The sequence below is a fragment of the Orcinus orca genome, chromosome X, assembly GCF_937001465.1.
Source record: "Orcinus orca chromosome X, mOrcOrc1.1, whole genome shotgun sequence".
NCBI classification, from domain to species: domain Eukaryota; kingdom Metazoa; phylum Chordata; class Mammalia; order Artiodactyla; family Delphinidae; genus Orcinus; species Orcinus orca.
The window spans coordinates 92,771,297-92,790,993 of NC_064580.1; the positions used below are offsets into that span (position 1 = coordinate 92,771,297).

General features: G+C 39.1%; 1 protein-coding gene across 1 annotated transcript; it reads right to left on the bottom strand.

Moving 5' to 3' along the window:
• Positions 1-515: 515 nt before the first annotated feature.
• On the bottom strand, positions 516-5,763 carry SERPINA7 (serpin family A member 7). Its single transcript, XM_004285238.3, has 5 exons — positions 5,727-5,763; positions 3,542-4,177; positions 2,190-2,463; positions 1,338-1,485; positions 516-792 (listed from the first exon to the last, which is right to left on the bottom strand). Exons 1-5 carry the CDS (start codon positions 5,731-5,733, stop codon positions 595-597), a joined length of 1,263 nt encoding a protein of 420 aa, XP_004285286.1. The 5' UTR covers positions 5,734-5,763; the 3' UTR covers positions 516-594.
• Positions 5,764-19,697: the final 13,934 nt, after the last annotated feature.

The window sequence follows — 19,697 nt, forward strand, 5'->3', positions numbered from 1 at the left end:
TCTATTGTTTTTTTGTCCCATGCTTGTTAGGTCACAAAAGCGACATCCTAGCAGTAGCTCTCAGTCGGTGACTCAGTCCTGTAGTGAAAACACCTTTTTACAACCCACCAATGGCAGTTCTGGCAAGAACACAGAGAACAATTTTGATGGGGTGGGAGGAAGGAGGTTGAGAAGTTCATACATAATCTACTGCATTTATGTTGCTTAATATTCATTGTACTTATTATGAAAATAATGGGTTAGGAGGACCTGACCTGCATTTCAACTATTCTCCAAGAGGGCAGAAGACAGAGCATTTGTCAGCCCAGTAAAATTCCTTGGAGCTAACTAACTGGGAGCTAACTAACTGGGGTTCTGACAAAGAGGATTGCATTGACATGGGGCCTTCTTTTGCTTTGGGTAATGAGTCACTCATTGACTATCTGAACATAAGAGTGGCCTCTTTCACACCCAATGCAGTTCGGCTAGGGTCCAGTCTCCACCCCTGTACAAAGGAAAGCACATCCAAGCCCACATCGATCACATCAGGCTATACTATTTATTTATTTCTCATTGCAATAAGCACATGCAATTAGCCAACAACCTCTTTCCCAACTACACTTCTGTTGGGTCCACAATTTTCCCTAGAAAGAGAATACTCCTGGTGTTTTTCTCCAATATCAACAACAAGAAGGATCTATCAAACTGGATGATAGGATGAAGAAGAGTTATTTCAGGCTGATTCAGAAATCTGACTTCAGGGACAGCTTCAGTTCCCTTTTCACCAATATGCAGCACAGCCTTGTGGGCAGCCTGTGGAGGGGGGGGGAGAATAAATATTGCTGATCCCCTGAAGAAACAGGAAACATCTTTGGAACAGTTTAGAAGCAGGAAAGAAGAAGGAAGGATGGGGCCACCCCTTTCCTGTATTGTGTTGATGGTGCTTGAATATGAAGGACACTTGTCTAAGTGTAGTTAATGACTCTCTGGTGATTTTAGAGCTAGATGTCAAGGAACCACCACTCTTTCCATGGCTTTCTGCCTCTAGAAGTCACTTATTAAGATTTCCCCTGCCCCCGCCACCTCCTCAAGAACTGTATCGCATCAGAGTCAATTCTTATGATTAAGTTCTTCTATCAGAATCATTTAGGACATGAAGGTCAAGGATGGAAGTAACTGTTACAATGACTTGTTTGGGGGTAATGAGAATGGCCCTGGAGTAAACCTGGCTTAGGAAAAGTCATTCTGCCTCTACAGGCTTCAGAATTATCACTGATAAAATGAGAGAGTTGAATTAACTGACTCTCAATGGCTCTTACATCTAAAGGATATTAAAGGACTCTAATCTACCAACTTACATTGGAAAGTTTAAGACCATTGTCCTTTGTGAGTCCAGAAAAATCAGCAGTGTCAGCAAAGGCATCCTGGATGCCCATCTTCAAAAGGATGGCTCCAAGGTCATATGTGGCAGAAATGGAAAACTTTGGAACAAACAAGTTAATCCACCTGTGGAGAAAGGGGAAGGGAACATATGGCTATCAGTACACCAAGCTCATGATTCCCTCCCTCTCTGTCTCCATGTTATTGTATTGGGCGCTGCTCCTCCCCTAAGTATTGACAACCACTACTATGCAGGCCAACACGTGGCACCAAAACCTCAGAAGTTATCCTGGAAGGAATGCTCTCTGGTTCAGCCCATTTGGGACTGCAACAATGGAAGTTGGAAGATGTGACCCACTTATAATCTCTGGGGGTGTTCATGAAGGTTGGGAAGCCAGTGGCATGAATGTCAATGGGTAGTACCAGGGGGAATTTCATCGTTTTCCATCTAGCACTTCCAGCTCAGTATGAAATATCTATCAATATCCTACCCATCCCCCAAGCTCCACTTGGACTCTGGGGAAGGCACCAATTTACTAGCTGGCTGACTTTGGATAGTTCATTTTATTTTTCTAGTCCTGATTTCTTCATTTGAAAAATGCCTATAATACTATCTCCTTTGCAGGTTTGTTGATGTGCTTAGGTGAAATAAAGTATGTAAAGTGCCCAGCAAAGGGATTGGCAAAGAGTATGTCCTCACTATATTGTAGTGATCAACACACACCTCCTAAGTGGTTCAGAGTGAGTCTCCTGCCTCTGGGTTTCTGCTGAATTCGGTCTCTGTGCCATTATGCCCACCCTCCACTTCTCACATCATCTAAGATGTTTACCCCTTCCGCAGTAAGCGGTTCCACTTCTTCAGTGTTTTAGATGACATGGCCCCTTCCACCCACTCAATCTGGCCCTCCTTGGGAAGGACAAAGAGTGCCAGAGCATTCTTGCTGTAGTCCATTTGCAGCACTGTGCAGTTCAGCTCTGTATCCACCAGGTGATAGTATTGTTCAATCTGGTGCATCATGGGCACTTGCACTGTTGTGGTCTTGTCCACTAAGAAACTGGAACCCTCTTCTGTCTTGGATGGATCAAAAGGATTTGCCCACTGGGCTTAAAATACAAAGAGAAGAGAGTTGTTTGTTTAAAACCAGTATTTGTGCCAATATGAACTTCTCTATCAGTCATCTAATCTAGTAATTAATACCACCACAGAGGTAGGTACCTTCTGTCAACCAGTTTTACAAATGAGTAACTGAGGATCAGGGAGAGAATGTGACTTTACATGTTCTCCCAGGTAGCTGGTGGCAGAGCGAGGAGTCACACCCAGGGTTGTTAGACTCCATGTTCAACAGATGTTCCATCTGTGTTCAAAACCACTATACTTACACTAAACCCATCAGAGCCACAGTTTCCTCTTCCGTAAAAAGGCATAAGCACATCCAACACACAGGGTGAAATGAGACAACAGATCTGTTCTGCCGTTTTATCCGTCTACAAGTGTGTGATTTGTGGCCAAGAATCGTTCACTCCTCCACCAAACATGGCTGACATGTGCTGTAGAACCAGCAGAAATCATTTGGGCACAGCACCTTCAGGAAAGAGTCACATGATTCTTGTTGTTACAAGCACCAGCTTTAGAATCAGACAAACCTGGGTGGGAATACCAGCTCTGAAACTTATTAACTGTGTGAACCTGGGCACTTGTGAAGATTAGATGAGACAAAATGTGTGTAAACCACACATGTAGCATGGTGCTTAGTATATAGTGGGTACATAGTACATGATAGCGACATGATAGTCTTTATGTAACATGCCCAAGAATGAACAGCAAGTGAGGGTCACTTTAAGGTTTAAAACTAATTCTGTTTACCTGCCAAGTGCAAGCTTGTCTCACCTCACCAAATCTTTTGGAAACCATGATTCTGTAGCTAGATGTGAGGAAGGTGTTCATACCATTGTAACTAACCTCTCTGAAAGTTCCCTCTCCCTAGAAATTTCCTGGGCTCATCCACGAGCTGTGTATCCCTCCTGGAAGATCCAAAACTACACACAGCTATGTCCAGTGAAGCAGGTCACTGTAGTATAAGGGACACCTACTGATGCCAGTGAGAAGACACCACGAGCTTCCCCAAGTGCCCCATGAAATTATTGGAACACTGAACTAGAAATGGACATCTTAGAACCTTACCTTTAAAGAAAATATAGTTCACCAGAACCATAATGGTGTTTGGTTTGAGGTCTTGGATGAGGCCCACAATTTTCCCTTTGGTTTTCCTCTCCACGTGACTATTGATCTCCTGCTGGGCTGCAGAAACATTGGAGAAGTTTGTAGAAAAGACTTCAGTCTCATAGAGGTTGTTGACATCATCCAAGAACTTTGCCAGTGGTTTCAGCTGCTTCCCAATGAAAAGGGCATTTCCCATCTGTAATTCCATCTCCTTCTTTGGAAAATTCAGTGAACAGATCAGGTACTGGAAGCCCTGCTGGATCTCTGCCATTGTGGTGTCTGTAAGGTTGAACCCCAAGCTTTCCAGGATTTGAGTTTGGGTGCTGGAGCAGGCCCCAGTGGAGAGCATGGCCAAAGCTGCAGAGATGCTCACAGGGGAAAAGAAGATGTTCTGATCTGGAGTCTCCACGGTGAACCTCCGGTACAGGTTGAATGCAAAGTCAGCATTGATAGATGACATCTTATAGAGAGTGGCATTTTGTTGGGGGGAAAGGCAGGAGGTTATTTTGCCTTCACAGCTGTTAGGTGGTGCACAATGAAGCCCAAGTACCAAGAAAACCAGATAGAAGAACAGTGGCATTTTGGAAGGAGGGTAATCTATAAGAGATGAGGTGAGAAAACCATTGGGGATCTTAGCTGGATGAAAACTCTGAACCAGAAACACGTAATATTCACCCATTGTGATTAGTAAAACTGTAGAAAATATTTACTGGTGTGCTCACTAGGGCCTGTGGGGAGGCCTTTCTCACCTGAAAAACTGATGCCACATCTAATAGGAGCAGGAAATAGGTGGCCTCCTGAGGCCACAGAAATAATGGCAAGGACTGTCATTCAGATGTAATAGTGACATATGAAAACTCTGGGAATAAATCAAATTTATGGAAATTGAATTACTTTTTATTTGAACCAGAGGCAACCTTTTGGAGAAGGAAGACTCTTTAGATAAAATTAGCAATCTCTCTGCTTACGTTATTTTTTATAGATAAGAATTTAAATTTTTTTTAATTTGGTGTTTTTCTTAAGGTAAAATCTATGAGAGATAAGAGAATACCTGTACTTTTCTTTGGATAAAAGACAAAGGAGAATAATTTTCACAAGATATGTTTAATTGGAATGGAAGGGTGGTAGTTTATGGAGCCATGTATAAGGTCATGACCTGAAATTAATGCATTCATGCAACATATGGAAGTCACAGGAATATTTCTAAACAACAGGAAGATTAAAGTATAGTTTTTGCATTTCAGATCTTTCACCATCAGTATCATCTAAAGAGTCATATTTAAGTTGCAAGACATCTTATCACTATTATTCTTAAACTCATTCAGGTTTCTTTTAATTATTAGAGCAGAAGCCAGAAAATATGATGTAAGATTCTCCGAGCCTGGATGAGTATGAGGCAGCAGAGAAAGGGAGTCAGCTGTGGAATCCAGTGACCATGGATATGAGTGATAGGAAGGAAGAGATAGCCCTCCATTCTCTTCCTGAGTGATCTCATCCACTTCCAGGAACTAAACTGCCATTGCACAAAACTACATACTGTACTGCAGAGTGTACTGTGTTCCCAGCCATTTGTCCAGCTGCCTACTGCATATAGCCACCAGAATGTTCCACACATACCTCAGTTTCAATTTGGAAATCTCAGTTTCCTAAAGTAAACGCATCATATTTTTCACCCTCAAGGCTGCTCCTTCATCTTCATTCCACCTCACTGTCTATTGAGGCTCCCATGCCAGAAACCTGGGAGTCATCCTAGGGGCTTCTTCATTCTCATTTCCCACATCTAATGAGTCATGATGCCTTATGAGTACTACCTTCTAAATACCTCTCAAAACTGTTCCTTTCTCTCCCTTTCTACTGTCACTGCCTCAGTTCATGGACTGAACTACTTCACCAGCTCCTAGCAGGTCACACGACCTTCAGTCTCTCCCACTCCAATCCCCCTGCTTCTACCCTTCTATCCAATCTCCACATTGTCACCAAAGTCCTTTTTCTGAAAAAGTCACAGAGGCTGGTAGGAGGTCAATTATCAGATGATCACACTTAGACCTTGGCCTCTAGAGGTAATAATTTGGAGCTCATGGTTATTTGGGATTCTGACTTGTTGATAGAGATGCTCAAGGTTCCAAAAGAGAAAAAATGTACTTACAGCACATGCCCAAGAAGCCACTTGCATCTCTCAGAAAGCAAAATCTTTCCATTTTTATAACATGCTCTGTATTGCAAAAGTAGAGTGTTCTTAGTTACTCATTAACCCCAGGCATTAGCCCTGGGGTGATAGTTTCAAAGCTGGTGTACAAAACCAAGGCCAAAAAGAACAAAGTGAAAAATGATAAGGATAGAACTTTGAATGATTGCTTTGCTGCCACATCCTTCATCTATAACAAGAGAGGAAGAAGATTGTCAGAGCAGGCAGGGCCCATGTTCATGCTAGGAAATGTGTCTTTTCACCAGGCAGGATGAGAACCAAGGGCAAACATGCCAAAAGGCAGCAGGGCAAAGATTATTTTCTCCATCACAGCCAAACAGTGCTGGGATAAGCAGCCTTTTGAGAGAAAAATATACATAGGCAGAGGCTGGGTGTATCTCTTTTAATGGGTGCTGTAGAAATTACTTATGCATTGGCTTGTAGGAGATGATGTCAAAGGTAGCTTCCAACGCTAGACTTCTGATGCTATACACATCTATGTCTGCTCAGGGGGAAAGCAGTCCTGTCCTCTGGTCACTAAAATCATCTGTGCCATTGCCTGTGTCACAGGACCCCAAAAGAGAACACAGAAGGAGCCAAGGAGTGTGGAATCAAAGATTTCATTGTTCGGTATTCACTATGTACTGAACTGTGTGCTGCAAAGAAGCAGTGGGAGCAAAGAGCACTGGACTCAGTCAGGAGACCTGAGTTCGACCTTGCCTCTGCCAATTTCTAGGTCTAGTAGTAGTAGTAGTAGAAACTCCTGCTTATTGAGTATTTACCATGTGCAGGATGTGATGTGAAGCATCTAATTCCAGACACTCACTTCTTCAGAACTATGTTAAGGATATGTGTATGTTAAGATTGGGATGAATGTTGAGGAAATGGGAGCTAGTTTGAGATAAACTTAGATCACAGTCTATGGTAGGACTTGGAAACCAGGTTAAATAGTGCAAACTTTACCTTGAGGGCACTAGAAAGCCACTGGAGGATTTTGACAAAGCAGTAACTAGATAGAGGGTGATTGTACTGTGACATTGTTTCTTCTCAAGCAAACATAGACAGAGCTCCTACTGTGTGGAAATGACCACATTTAATAATGGGATTTCAAAATCCCACTGCTGCTATCAGTCCTGAACCCAAGGGATCTTTCCAACTACCTGACACCCACTGCCCAAACTGAACAGGAGAGGGCACACTTCACATATAGGATGGTCATGGGTGTATTTGTCCTGCAGCAAGGCAATGGAAAGCTCAGATCTCCCAACACTGAAGTCAGTCCATACTCACTCTTGATATACAACATACAGTCTGCTCTCTCAGTTATAAGTATTTGCTTCAGATGAAACAGGCAGACTATCCAGAAAGAAAACTTCCAAAGTTGTGCCCTCTGGCGGCATAGTCAGACAATGGCACAGCTTATTTTCTGCTGTATCTGATTCAGCTGAGCTTTGCTAGCAGGTAGCAACTGCAAGATCTGTTGCTGACAACTGAGAAGGGCAGCCCTCCGCCCCCCCCACACACACAAAGACTCCCCTGTTCTGTGCTCTGGAGTCCTGTGCTCCTGTCATACCTTTGCTATGTAAGAACTGTGTAATTTGGGGCAAGTTACTTAACACTCTTGAACTTAAGTTTCCTCTCTTCTAGAGCAGAATGATAACAATCCCCACATCATGTGGTTATCAGGAGTATCAAGTAAAATTTAGAGGTGGTATATATATAGCTACTATATAGTACCTGGCACATAGCAGGGATCCAGAAACTGTTCATTCTCTTCCCCTTCATCTACTATCTTGATTCTCTTCCCCCACCCCAAGTCTCCGTAGTCCCTGTACTCCACCTCCCTCCCATTCCAGACTACTGTTCAGTTCTCCTTTCTGGTAACACATTCTCCCTAAGATGAAATTGATGGATTGACTGTTAATGTGTAAGATCTTCTCTAAAACTTATATATTTTTATTTTTTTTAAATCTTTATTAGAGTATAATTGCTTTACAATGGTGTGTCAGTTTCTGCTTTGTAACAAAGTGAATCAGGTATACATATACATATATCCCCATATCTCTTCCCTCTTCCGTCTCCCTCCCTCCCACCCTCCCTATCCCACCCTTTTAGGTGGTCACAAAGCACCGAGCTGATCTCTCTGTGCTGTGAGGCTGCTTCCCACTAGCTATCTATTTTACGTTTTGTAGTGTATATATGTCCATGTCACTCTCTCACTTTGTCCCAGCTTACCCTTCCCCCTCCCCATATCCTCAAGTCCATTCTCTAGTAGGTCTGCGTCTTTATTCCCGTCTTGCCCCTAGGTTCTTTGGACCATTTTCTATTTTTTTTTTTTAGATTCCATATATATGTGTTAGCATACAGTATTTGTTCTTCTCTTTCTGACTTACTTCATTCTGTATGACAGTCTCTAGGTCCATCCACCTCACTACAAATAACTCAGTTTCGTTCCCTTTTATGGCTGAGTAATATTCCATTGTATATATGTGCCACATCTTCTTTATCCATTCATCTGTTGATGGACACTTAGGTTGCTTCCATGTCCTGGCTATTGTAAATAGAACTGCAATGAACATTTTGGTCCATGACTCTTTTTGAATTATGGTTTTCTCAAGGTATATGTCCAGTAGTGGGATTGCTGGGTCGTATGGTAGTTCTTATATTTAAAATAATTATTTTGGTCTCGTGTAAAGCTGCTGGAGCTAGCACATTGAATAAAGAATCTCTAGGAAGTGCAGCCATATCAATAAACTCAACCAGATCTAAAAATATGTACCTCCCTTATAATTCAGAGTACCACTTAATTACTTTGTCATTTCATTTGATATTCCCCTTATAGGGTTTTCAACTCCCTTTACCTCTACTAGACCAGATAATCAATTTCAAAGTTTCATAATTTCATCAAAATTTTTTTCACAGAACTGGAACAAATAATCTTAACATTTGTACAAAGCACAAAAGACCCTGAATAGCTAAAGCAATCTTGAGAAAGAAGAACAGAGCTGGAGGTATCATACTCCATGATTTCAAACTACACTACAAAGTTATAGTAATCAAAACTATATGACACTGCCACAAAAACAGACACATAGATATCAATGGAAGAGAATAGAGAGTCCAGAAATAAACCTATCCTTATATGGTTGATTAATTTATAAAGAGGAGCCAAGAATATATATACAGTGGGAAAAAGACAGTGTCTTCAATAAATAGTGTTGGGAAAACTGAACAGCCACATGCAAAGAATGAAACTGGACCACTTTCTTATAGTATCTACACAAATAACCTCAAACTGGTTTAAAAACATGAATGTGAGACCTGAAACCATAAAACTCCTAGAAGAAAATATAGGCAGTACACTCTCTGACATCAGTCAGAGTGACATTTTTTGGTTCAGTCTCCTCAGGAAAAGGAAATAAAAACAAAAATAACTAATGTTACTACATCAAACTAAAAAGTTTTTGCACAGTAAAGGAAACCATCAACAAAAGCAAAAGGCAACCTACTGAATTGGAGAAGATATTTTCAAATAGTATATCCAGTGAGGGGTTAACATCTAAAATATATAATAAACTCACACAACTCAATATATATTTAAAAATCTGAATAAAATTGGGCAGAGAATTTGAATAGACATTTTCCCAAGGAAGACATACAGATGGCCAACAGATACATGAAAGCTGCTCAATACCCTTAATCATCAGGGAAATGCAACTCAAAACTATAATGAGATATTACCACACACCTATCAGAATATCTATTATCAAAAAGACAACAAAAAGCAAAAGAATCTTAAAAAGAGTGGATATATGTATGTGCATAACTGATTCAATTTGCTGTACACCTGAAACTAACACAACATTGTAAATCAACTATATTCCAATAAAAATTTTTAAAAAGGCAACAAAAAAGTGTTGGTGAAGATATGGAGAAAAGGAACTTTCGTGCACTGTTGGTGGGAATGTAAATTGGTGCAGCCACTGTGGAAAACAGTATGGAGATTCCTCAAAAATCTAAAAATAGAACTACCATACAATCCAGCAATTCCACCTCTGGGTATTTATAAAAAAAAAAAAAAGAAAAAGAAAAAACCCACTAATTTGAAAGATACATGCACGCCAGTGTTTCTTGAAGCATTAATTACAATAGCCAAGATATGGAAGCAACCTAAGTATCCATCGATAGATGAATGGATAAATATGTGAGATATATATATATATATATATATATATATATATATATATATACACAATGGCATATTATTCAGCCTTAAAAAAAGAAAGAAATCTTGCCATTTGCAACAACATGGATGGTCGCTGAGGATATTATATTAAGTGAAATAAGTCAGAAAAGACAAATACTGTATGATCTCACCTATACGTGGAATATTTTATAAATAAATAAACAAACAGACTCAGAGATACAGAGAACAAACCAGTGGTCACCAGGGGGGAGAGTGGTGGGGGATTGGGCAAAATAAGTGAAGGAGATTCAGAGGTACCAACTTCCAGTTATAAAATAAATGTCTCAGATATATAATATACAGCATAGGGAATATTGTCAATAATATTGCAATAACATTATTATAAGTTATTGTAACAATAATTGTCAATAATGTTGCAATGACAGATGTTTGCTACACTTGTGGTTTTTAATTTGTAATGTGTATAAATGTTGAATTACTATGTCATACATCTGAAACATATAATTTTGTATGTCAACTATACCTCAATTTAAAAAATAAAGAGAGAGACAGAGACAATGGAGGCCAAAATACAGTGTTCAAAGAAAAAAACTGTCAACCAGTAATCCTATATCAAGCAAAGTGATCTTTCAAGAATGAAGGTGAAATAAACACATTCCTGACAAACAAAAGCTTAAAGAATTTGTTGCTAGCATACCTGCGGTAGAGGGAACTTTCCTCAACATAATAAAGGCCATATATGACAAACCCACAGCCAACATCGTCCTCAATGGTGAAAAACTGAAACCATTTCCACTAAGATCAGGAACAAGACAAGGTTGCCCACTCTCACCACTATTATTCAACATAGTCTTGGAAGTTTTAGCCACAGCAATCAGAGAAGAAAAAAAAATAAAAGGAATCCAAATTGGAAAATAGGAAGTAAAGCTGTCACTGTTTGCAGATGACATGATACTATACATAGAGAATCCTAAAGATGCTACCAGAAAACTACTAGAGCTAATCAATGAATTTGGTTAAGTAGCAGGATACAAAATTAATGCACAGAAATCTCTGGCATTCCTATACACTAATGATGAAAAATCTGAAAGTGAAATTAAGAAAACACTCCCATTTACCATTGCAACAAAAAGAATAAAATATCTAGGAATAAACCTACCTAAGGAGACAAAATAACTGTATGCAGAAAATTATAAGACACTGATGAAAGAACTCAAAGATGATACAAATAGGTGGAGAGATATACCATGTTCTTGGATTGGAAGAATCAACATTGTGTAAATGACTCTACTACCCAAAGCAATCTACAGCTTCAATGTACAATAAATACTAAAGGAAGTTCTTCAGGCTGACAATGGGTGACCCCAGATTGTAATTTGAATACACACACACACACACACACACACACACGCACACACAAAGAGCAACAGTAACTATGTAATTATAAAAAGACTGTATACAAGCATATTTACTCTCCTTTCCTTTCTTAACAGATTTAAAAGGCAATTGTATTAAAAATATGTACATAATATATTGTAGAGCTTATAACATATAGAAATGTAATATATTTAGCAAAAACAGCACAATGGTGGAAGGTAGGAGCAAAGCTGTATTGGACTAAGGAAATTACTCCAGATGGTAACTTGAATTCACAGGAACAAATGAAGAGAACCAGCTATGATAAATAAGGTTAATATAACAAAAGCTATAAACATGTACTTGTTCTCCTTCTTTCAGATTCTTCAAGAAACATAAAATTATATAAAGTAATAGTTATAACAATGTATTCTTGGGTTTGTAACATTTATTAGTTAACATGTATAACAATAATACCACAAAATAGGGTAAAGTGAATACAGCTATATAAAAATAGTGTTTCTATATCTAACTGGAATTAAGTTAATATAAATCTGAAGCTGATATTAAAAAGTTAAGATGTATTAAAAAGTTAAGGTGAGCCCTAGAGCATCCACTTAAAAAAAACCCACTAAAAAATATAATGAAAATGAAGAGTCTGGCTCGTGGTTAAAAACTTATGTGTGATTTTCAGGCCTGACCATAGGCAATTACAAAGGCTTTAACTGGCAGACTTCACAAGAGAACATTGCTCTCCCTACAACAGATGTCTTGTACAACCAATGCATTGAAGTCTCTGGAGGGCGTTGCTGTCAAGGAATCAGCCTCTCCTGGCTGGCCATGCTCTTACACATAGCTGCGTTCCTAGCCTGAGTGCCTCCACTTGGGGCCCTTTTTAACAGGTGCCTTTGGCAGAGGCCTTCCTCAGGTACCTCTGCTGAAATCTCCTTGGGTGGGGGATGGAGAGGGAAGGAACCTTGAAGACACATTTTCTCCTCTCTGAATCAGTACTCATTACACTCTTAGCTCTTCCCCTTCTCCTATTCTCCAGCTCCTCGGACCGTAAAACAACGGGAGCATTTTGTTCAGGGCTCCTTCCAGTGAGACAGTGAGACAATCTCCATGTCTGTGTTCATCCATCTGACCCTGTGCTGGTACTGGTCCATGGGCAAAATGGAAAAGAGTGGAATCAGCACTTTCTCCGGTTTAGCTTTTTGCTTATCTTATTGCAGTAAGTGATTTAAGTAAGGCTTGAGTGTTACTTTCACTTTGGTTTGTTGTCTTAAACAGCTACTCTGACATCTGGCAGATCAGCTTTCTCTCCAGCTCAACTGAGCTCCTGACAAATTGGTGTAGAGAGCCAAGCGGTCAATTAACCACAGTGCTATCCTGGAAAATCAAACAGCCTGAAGATCCCGCGCAGTACCTTTGAGAGGTATTAGCAGAGTCTGCAGGGCATATTAAAAGGTTGCTAGTGGATTATTTGCAAGAGTCTAAAAGTCCCATGGGGCACTTTGCCAGCCATGCGTATGGGTCTTGGGAAATGCTAGAGGAAGCCATGGGGCATTCTTAGAGTGTGTTAGCATATTTTTATATAAAGTTTTCAGCTCTGAGGGCAATTTCTAGTCCTCCTTAGTGCCTGACTCCCTGGCAGATCTCACCTGGCTAGTCAGACAAGTGATCCAACAGACGGGTTCAAAGAAAGCTAGGGAAGCAATATCGTAGCCACTGTTTAGGGCTCTCCAACAATGAGATGGGAGGGGTGCTGTCGCACAAGCTGAGTAACTTGTACTCTATGTCCCTGGTGCCAATAAACACCCTGCTGTCAGCAAGTTGTTGAAACTTCAAGAGAGAAAAGAAGTGTAGTACCCCTCAAGATTGCTTTGTCCAGCAGCCCCAAAGAGACCTTAGAAACTTAATTAGATCCCACCAGAGGTAATCTAGCTAAAGTTAATAAAGGGAGAGTGGCACAGTGTGGGGTGCATTACTACAAACTCTGTCCTTCAGATTGCCCTTATGGCAGCCGTTGCCAGGATAACAGAATGCAAACAGCAGCAGCAACAGCAGCTGCAGCCTTCTGGTTGCCACCTCCTTCCAGGGAAGCCTGATCGCTGCTTGAACAGGCCCACCCTGCACGCCCCCAGGAGTTCTAGCCAGGAAACAGCTGTCACCCACTCTCTGCTCCTTCTCCCTCTCCTGCTCCAGAGAAACTGTGGCCAAATCCAGGGAGGTTGCCTTGCTGGGGTCTCTATGTTGTCAGCCCCTGTGACTGATGCAGGTCCACGCCTCCCTGTGGACCTGGGAATGTATCAAAAGGCCCAGAAGCTTTGTCTAGACCTCTCAGCATTTTTTTTCTTCTTCTTTAAAAGAAATATTTTTTAAATTGAGGTCTGACATATAACATTATATTAGTTTCACGTGTACAACATAATGATTCAGCATATACATTGTGAAATGATCACCACAATGTCTAGTTAACATCTGTCACCTTACATAGTTACAAAAAAAATTTTTCCTTGTGACGAGACGTACTTTCTTAGCATCTTTAAAATATGAAATAGAGTATTAACTATAGTCACCATGCTGTTCATTGCATCCCCATGATTTATTTATTTTATAACTGAAGTTTATACTTTTTGATCCCCTTTACCCATTTTTCCCACTCTTCACCCACAACTGTTGGCAACCACCAATCCGTTCTCTGTATCTATGAATTTGGGTTTTTGATTTTGCTTTATTTTTTAATTACTATTATTTTTTTTGCGGTATGTGGGCCTCTCACTGTTGTGGCCTCTCCCATTGTGGAGCACAGGCTCCGGACGCGCAGGCTCAGCGGCCATGGCTCACGGGCCCAGCCGCTCCGCGGCATGTGGGATCTTCCCAGACCGGGGCACGAACCCATGTCCCCTGCATTGGCAGGCAGACTTTCAACCACTGCACCACCAGGGAAGCCCTGGTTTTGTTTTATTTTAAGTTTCGTTTTTGTTTTTATGTTCCACATATAAGTGATATCATACAGTATTTGTCTTTCTCTTTTTTAATTTAATTTTTATTTTATATTGAGGTATAGTTGATTTACAATGTTGTGTTAGCTTCAGGTGTACAGCACAGTGATTCAGTTATACATATACATGTATCCATTCTTTTTCAGATTATTTTCTCACATAGGTTATTACAGAATATTGAGTAGAGTTCCCTGTGTTAAACAGTAAGTCCTTGTTGATTTTCTATTTTATATATAGTAGTGTGTATATGTTAATCCCAAACTCCTAATTTATCCCTCTCCCCCACCTTTCCTCTTTGGTAACCATAAATTTGTTTTCTAAGTCTGTTTCTGTTTTGTAAATAAGTTCATTTGTATCATTTTTTTAACTCCACATATAAATGATATCATATGATATTTGTCTCTCTCTGAGTTACTTCACTTATTATGATAATCTCTAAGTCCAACATGTTGCTGTAAATAGTATTATTTCATCCTTTTTATGACTGAGTAATATTCCATTTTATATATGTACCACATCTTCTTTATCTATTCCTCTGTCGATGGACATTTAGGTTGCTTCCATGTTTTGGCTATTGTAAATAAATAGTGCTGCAATGAACATTGGGGTGTATACATCTTTCCAAATTATGGCTTTCAATGGATATATGCCCAGGAGTGGGATTGCTGGATCATATGGTAGTTCTATTTTTAGTTTTTTAAGGAACCTCCATACTGTTCTCCATAGTGATTGTACCAATTTACATTCCCACTAACAGTGTAGGAGGGTTCCCTTTTCTCCACACCTTCTGCAGCATTTATTGTTTGTAGACTTTTTGATGGTCATTCTGTTTGTCTTTTTCTATCTGACATTTTTCACTTAGCTTAATGCCCTCAAGGATCATCCATGTTGTCATAAATGGTAAGATTTCATTCTTTTCTATTGCTGAATTATAATATATATATGTATACATATATACATATGTATATATATATATTCGTGTGTGTGTGTGTATATATATATATATATATATATACACATATGTACGTATGTCACATTTTTTTATCCATTCATCCATCGATGGACATGTAAGCTGTTTCCATACTTTGGCTAATGTATGTTGTAAATAATGCTGTTATGAACATGGGTTCATGTATCTTTTTGAGTTAATGTTTTTGTTTTCTTCAGATAAATACCCAGAAGTAGAATTGCTAGATCAAATGGTAGTTTTATTTTTAATTTTTTGAGGAAACTCCATTTTCTTTTACATAGTGGCTACACGAATTTAAATTCCCGGCAACAAGTCGCAAGTATTCCCTTTTCTCCACATACTCACCAACACTTGTTATTTGTTTTCTTTTTGATAACAGACATTCTAACAAGTGTGAGGTGACATCTCATTATGATCTTGATTTTCATTTCTCTGATGATAAGTGATGTTGAGCATTTTTCATGTACCTGTTGGCTATCTGTATGTCTTCTTTGGAAAAAATATGTATTCAGATCTTCTGCCCATTCTTAATTGCATTTTTTTTTTTTTGCTCTTGAGTTTCAGGGGTTCTTTATATATTTTAGATATTAACCCCTTGTCAGATATATGATTCACAAATATTTTCTCTCATTCAGTAGGTTGCCTTTTCATTTTGTTAATGGTTTCCTTTGCTGTGCAGAAGCTTTTCAGTTTTATGTAGTCCCACTTGGTTTTGTTTGTTTGTTTGCTTTTGTTGCTTTTGCTTTTGATGTCAGATTCAAAATTATCACCAAGACCTATGTGAAGTAGCTTACCATCTATGTTTCTTCTAGTTTATGGTTGCCAGTCTTAAATTTAAGTCTTTAATATAGCTTGAGTTAATTTTTGTGTATGGTGTGAGATAATGGTCCAGTTTCATTCTTTTGCATGTGACTATACAGTTTTCACAATACTATTTATTGAAGAGATTGTCTTCTCCCCCTTGTATAGTCTTGGCTCCTTTGTTGTAGATTAATTGACTATTTATACGTGGGTTTATTTCTGAGTGCTGTATTCTGTTCCATTGATATCTATGTGTCTGTTTTTCTGCCAGTACCATACAGTTTTGATTTCTATAGCCTTATAATATACTTTGAAATCTAGGAGCATGATGTCTCCACCTCTTTTCTTCTTTCTCAAGATTGATTTGGCTATTTGAGGTCTTTTACAGTTCCATACAAATTTTAGGATGGTTTGTTCTATTTCTATAAAAAAATGCCATTGGAATTTTGATAGGGATTGCATTAAATCTGTAGATTGCTTTGGGTAGTATGAACATGTTAACAATATTAATTTTTCTAATCCATGTGCATGGCATAGATTTTCATTTATTTGTGTCTTCTACAATTTCTTTGATTAAGTTCTTGTAGCTTTCATTATATAGGTCTTTCTCCTCTTTGGTTAAATTTATTCCTAGGTATTTTATTCTTTTTGGTGCAATTGTAAATGGGATTGTTTTCTTAATTTCTCTTTCTGATAGTTTGTTACTAGTGAATAGAAACACAACATATTTTTGTATATTGATTTTGTATCCTGCAAATTTACTAAATTCTTGTATTAGTTCTAGCAGTTTTTTAATGGAGTCTTTTGGTTTTTCTATATATAACATCTTATCATGTGCAAATAGTGACAGTTTTACTTCTTTCTTTCCAATTTGGATGTCTATTTCTTTTTCTTGCTTAATTGCTCTTGCTAGGACTTCCAATACTATGTTGAATAAAAGTGGTGAGAGGGGGCATCCTTGTCTTGTTTCTGCTCTTGGAGGAAAAGCTTTCAGCTCTTTACCATTGAGTATGATGTTAGCTGTGGGATTGTCATATGTGGCCCTTTACTATGTTGAGGTACATTCCCTCTATACCCAATTTGTTGAGATTTTTATCATAAATGGGTGTTTAATTTTGTCAAATGCTTTTTCTGCATTTATTGAGATGACCTTCTATTGAGAGGATCATCTATTGAGATGACGTTTATCCTTCATTTTGTTAATGTGATGTACTGCATTGATTGATTTACAGATGTTGAACCATCCTTGTATCCCTGGAATAAATCCCACTTGATTATGGTGTATTATCCTTTTAATATCTTTATTGTTGAGTTTGGATTGCTACTATTTTGTTGAGGATTTTTGCCTCTATGCTCATTAGAGATTTGGGCCTATAATTTTCTTTACTTGTGATGTCCTTGCCTAGTTATGTCCAAGCAATGCTGACTTTGTAAAATGAGTTTGGAAGAGTTCCCTCCTCTTCTATATTTTAGGAGTTTGAGAAGAATTGCTCTTAATTCTTTTTTTAAATGTTTGATAGAATTTATCAGTGCAGATGGAATTTTGTTTCTTGGGAAGTTTTTGAGTATTGATTCAATCCCCTTACTAGTAATATGTCCAGATTTTCTATTTCTTCATGATTCAGTCTTTGGTAGGTTGTATGTTTCTAAGAATTTATTCATTTCTTCTAGGTTGTCAGATTTTTTGATGTATAGTAAGCTCTTACGATCCTTTGTATTTCTGTAGTACCAGTTTTAACATCCCCTCTTTCTTTTCTGATTTTATTTATCTGAGTCTTTTCTCTTTTTTTCTCAGTGAGTCTAAATAAAAGTTTGTCAATTTTGTTTATTTCTCCAAAGAACCAGCTCTTAGTTTCATTGATCTTCTCTATTGTCTTTTTAGTGTCTATTTCATTTATTTCTGCTTGATTTTTGTTATTCTCCTCCCTCTACTAACTTTGGGCTTATTTGTTCTTCTTTTTATAGTTCCTTTAGGTTTAAAGTTAGGTTGTTTATTTGACATTTTTCTTGTTTCTTGAGGTAGGCATTTATTGTTATGAACTTCCCTCTTAGAACTGCTTTTGCTGCATCCCCTAAATTTCAATTCATTGTATTTCCATTTTTGTTTGTGTTGATGTATTTTTAAAATTTTTCTTTGATTTCTTCTTTTACTTAGTACTTCTTATATTTTCCATCTCTTTGTGGAAGTTCACAGTCTGTTCATCCATTCTTCTCCTGAGTTTGGTGAACATCTTTACTTTTACTTTACCATTACCTTTAACTCTTTATCAGGTTTAAATTACTTATCTTCATTTCACTAAGATTTTTTTTCTGAGATTTCATCTTTTTTCATTCAGAACATATTCCCCTGTTTCTTCATTCTGCTTGACCCTCTGTGTTGGTTTCAGTGCATTAGATGAACCAGGCACCTCTCCCAGCCTTGAAGTAGTGGCCTTAGGTAGGAGATGAACCTTGTCATTCAACCCTTCCATAGCTCTTGGTTATCTCTCAAACCTTTGTGATTGTCCAAGCAGCCTATTATAATTTTAATAGCTCCAAGTAGTTGAGGGCGTGCTAAGACCTGTCAGCATCCCAAAGGGGAGGATCTCATTCAGCTCCTAGATTCAGGCTGATTGAAATCCAGACCTTCAGGCAGCAGCTTTTAAAGTATGCAAGTATACACAGTCTGGTGGGATCACAAGCGTGTGCCGTTCTAGCCACCAAATCCAGGCCGTTTGCAGGTGTCCCCTTGGAAGCAGTTTTAGAAGTTGGGTCTCCAGATAAGTATATAAGCTCTTTTATGGGAGATACTGCCAAGCTTTAGTAAGACAGAGGGAGAGCACAAAGATGGAATCCACTGTCCTACATTCCCTGAGAGCAGTTCCATAGGCTCCTTGGTATGAGCCAAACCTGAAGCCTTCCCCTCAGGCCAGTGCTCTGGGACAAGCAAATAAGCCTCTTTCACAGAAAGACTGGGGGTGCATTTCAGTCCATTGTTTCTGCAGTGTTATCGAGGTGTTAGCTTGTGAAGAAATATCTCTCTGATTGTTACAGTCCCATGGGACCCAGGAACACGAACTTCTCTGGCCACCAAACCCAGGCAGTCAAGGAGCATCCCCTCGGCAGCAGCCACAAAAATCAGGGCCCAAGACATGTATAAGAGTGCCCCTCTGTGAGATACTGTTGCTCCTGAGCACAGCAGAGGGAGAGTGTAAAGATAGCACCCACCCTCTGAGGTCTGTGGAAAAGATTACAGTCATGCCTTAGATGTGTGCTTAATTATAAGCTTGCCCCTCAGTCTGCATCTATGATGATTAGCTAATAGGCTTCTTTCAGAGACTGAGCTCCTGGATCTGCTGTCTCTTGCTGTGCCCTTGGGATGGTAACTATTTAAGAACTATTTTTCTGTTGGTTAAAATCCTGTGGGACCCACAAGCATAAGCCCCACTGGTCACCAGAGCCAGGCCATGTAGAGGTGTCCCCTGGTGGCAGTTGCAAGAATCTGGGCACCAGGCAAGGGTATAAGCTCCTTCCTGGGAGATAACAATGAGCTGTAGTGAGGCAGAGGGAGAGTGCAAAGATTGCATCCATTGGTCTCTGTTCCCTGAAATCAC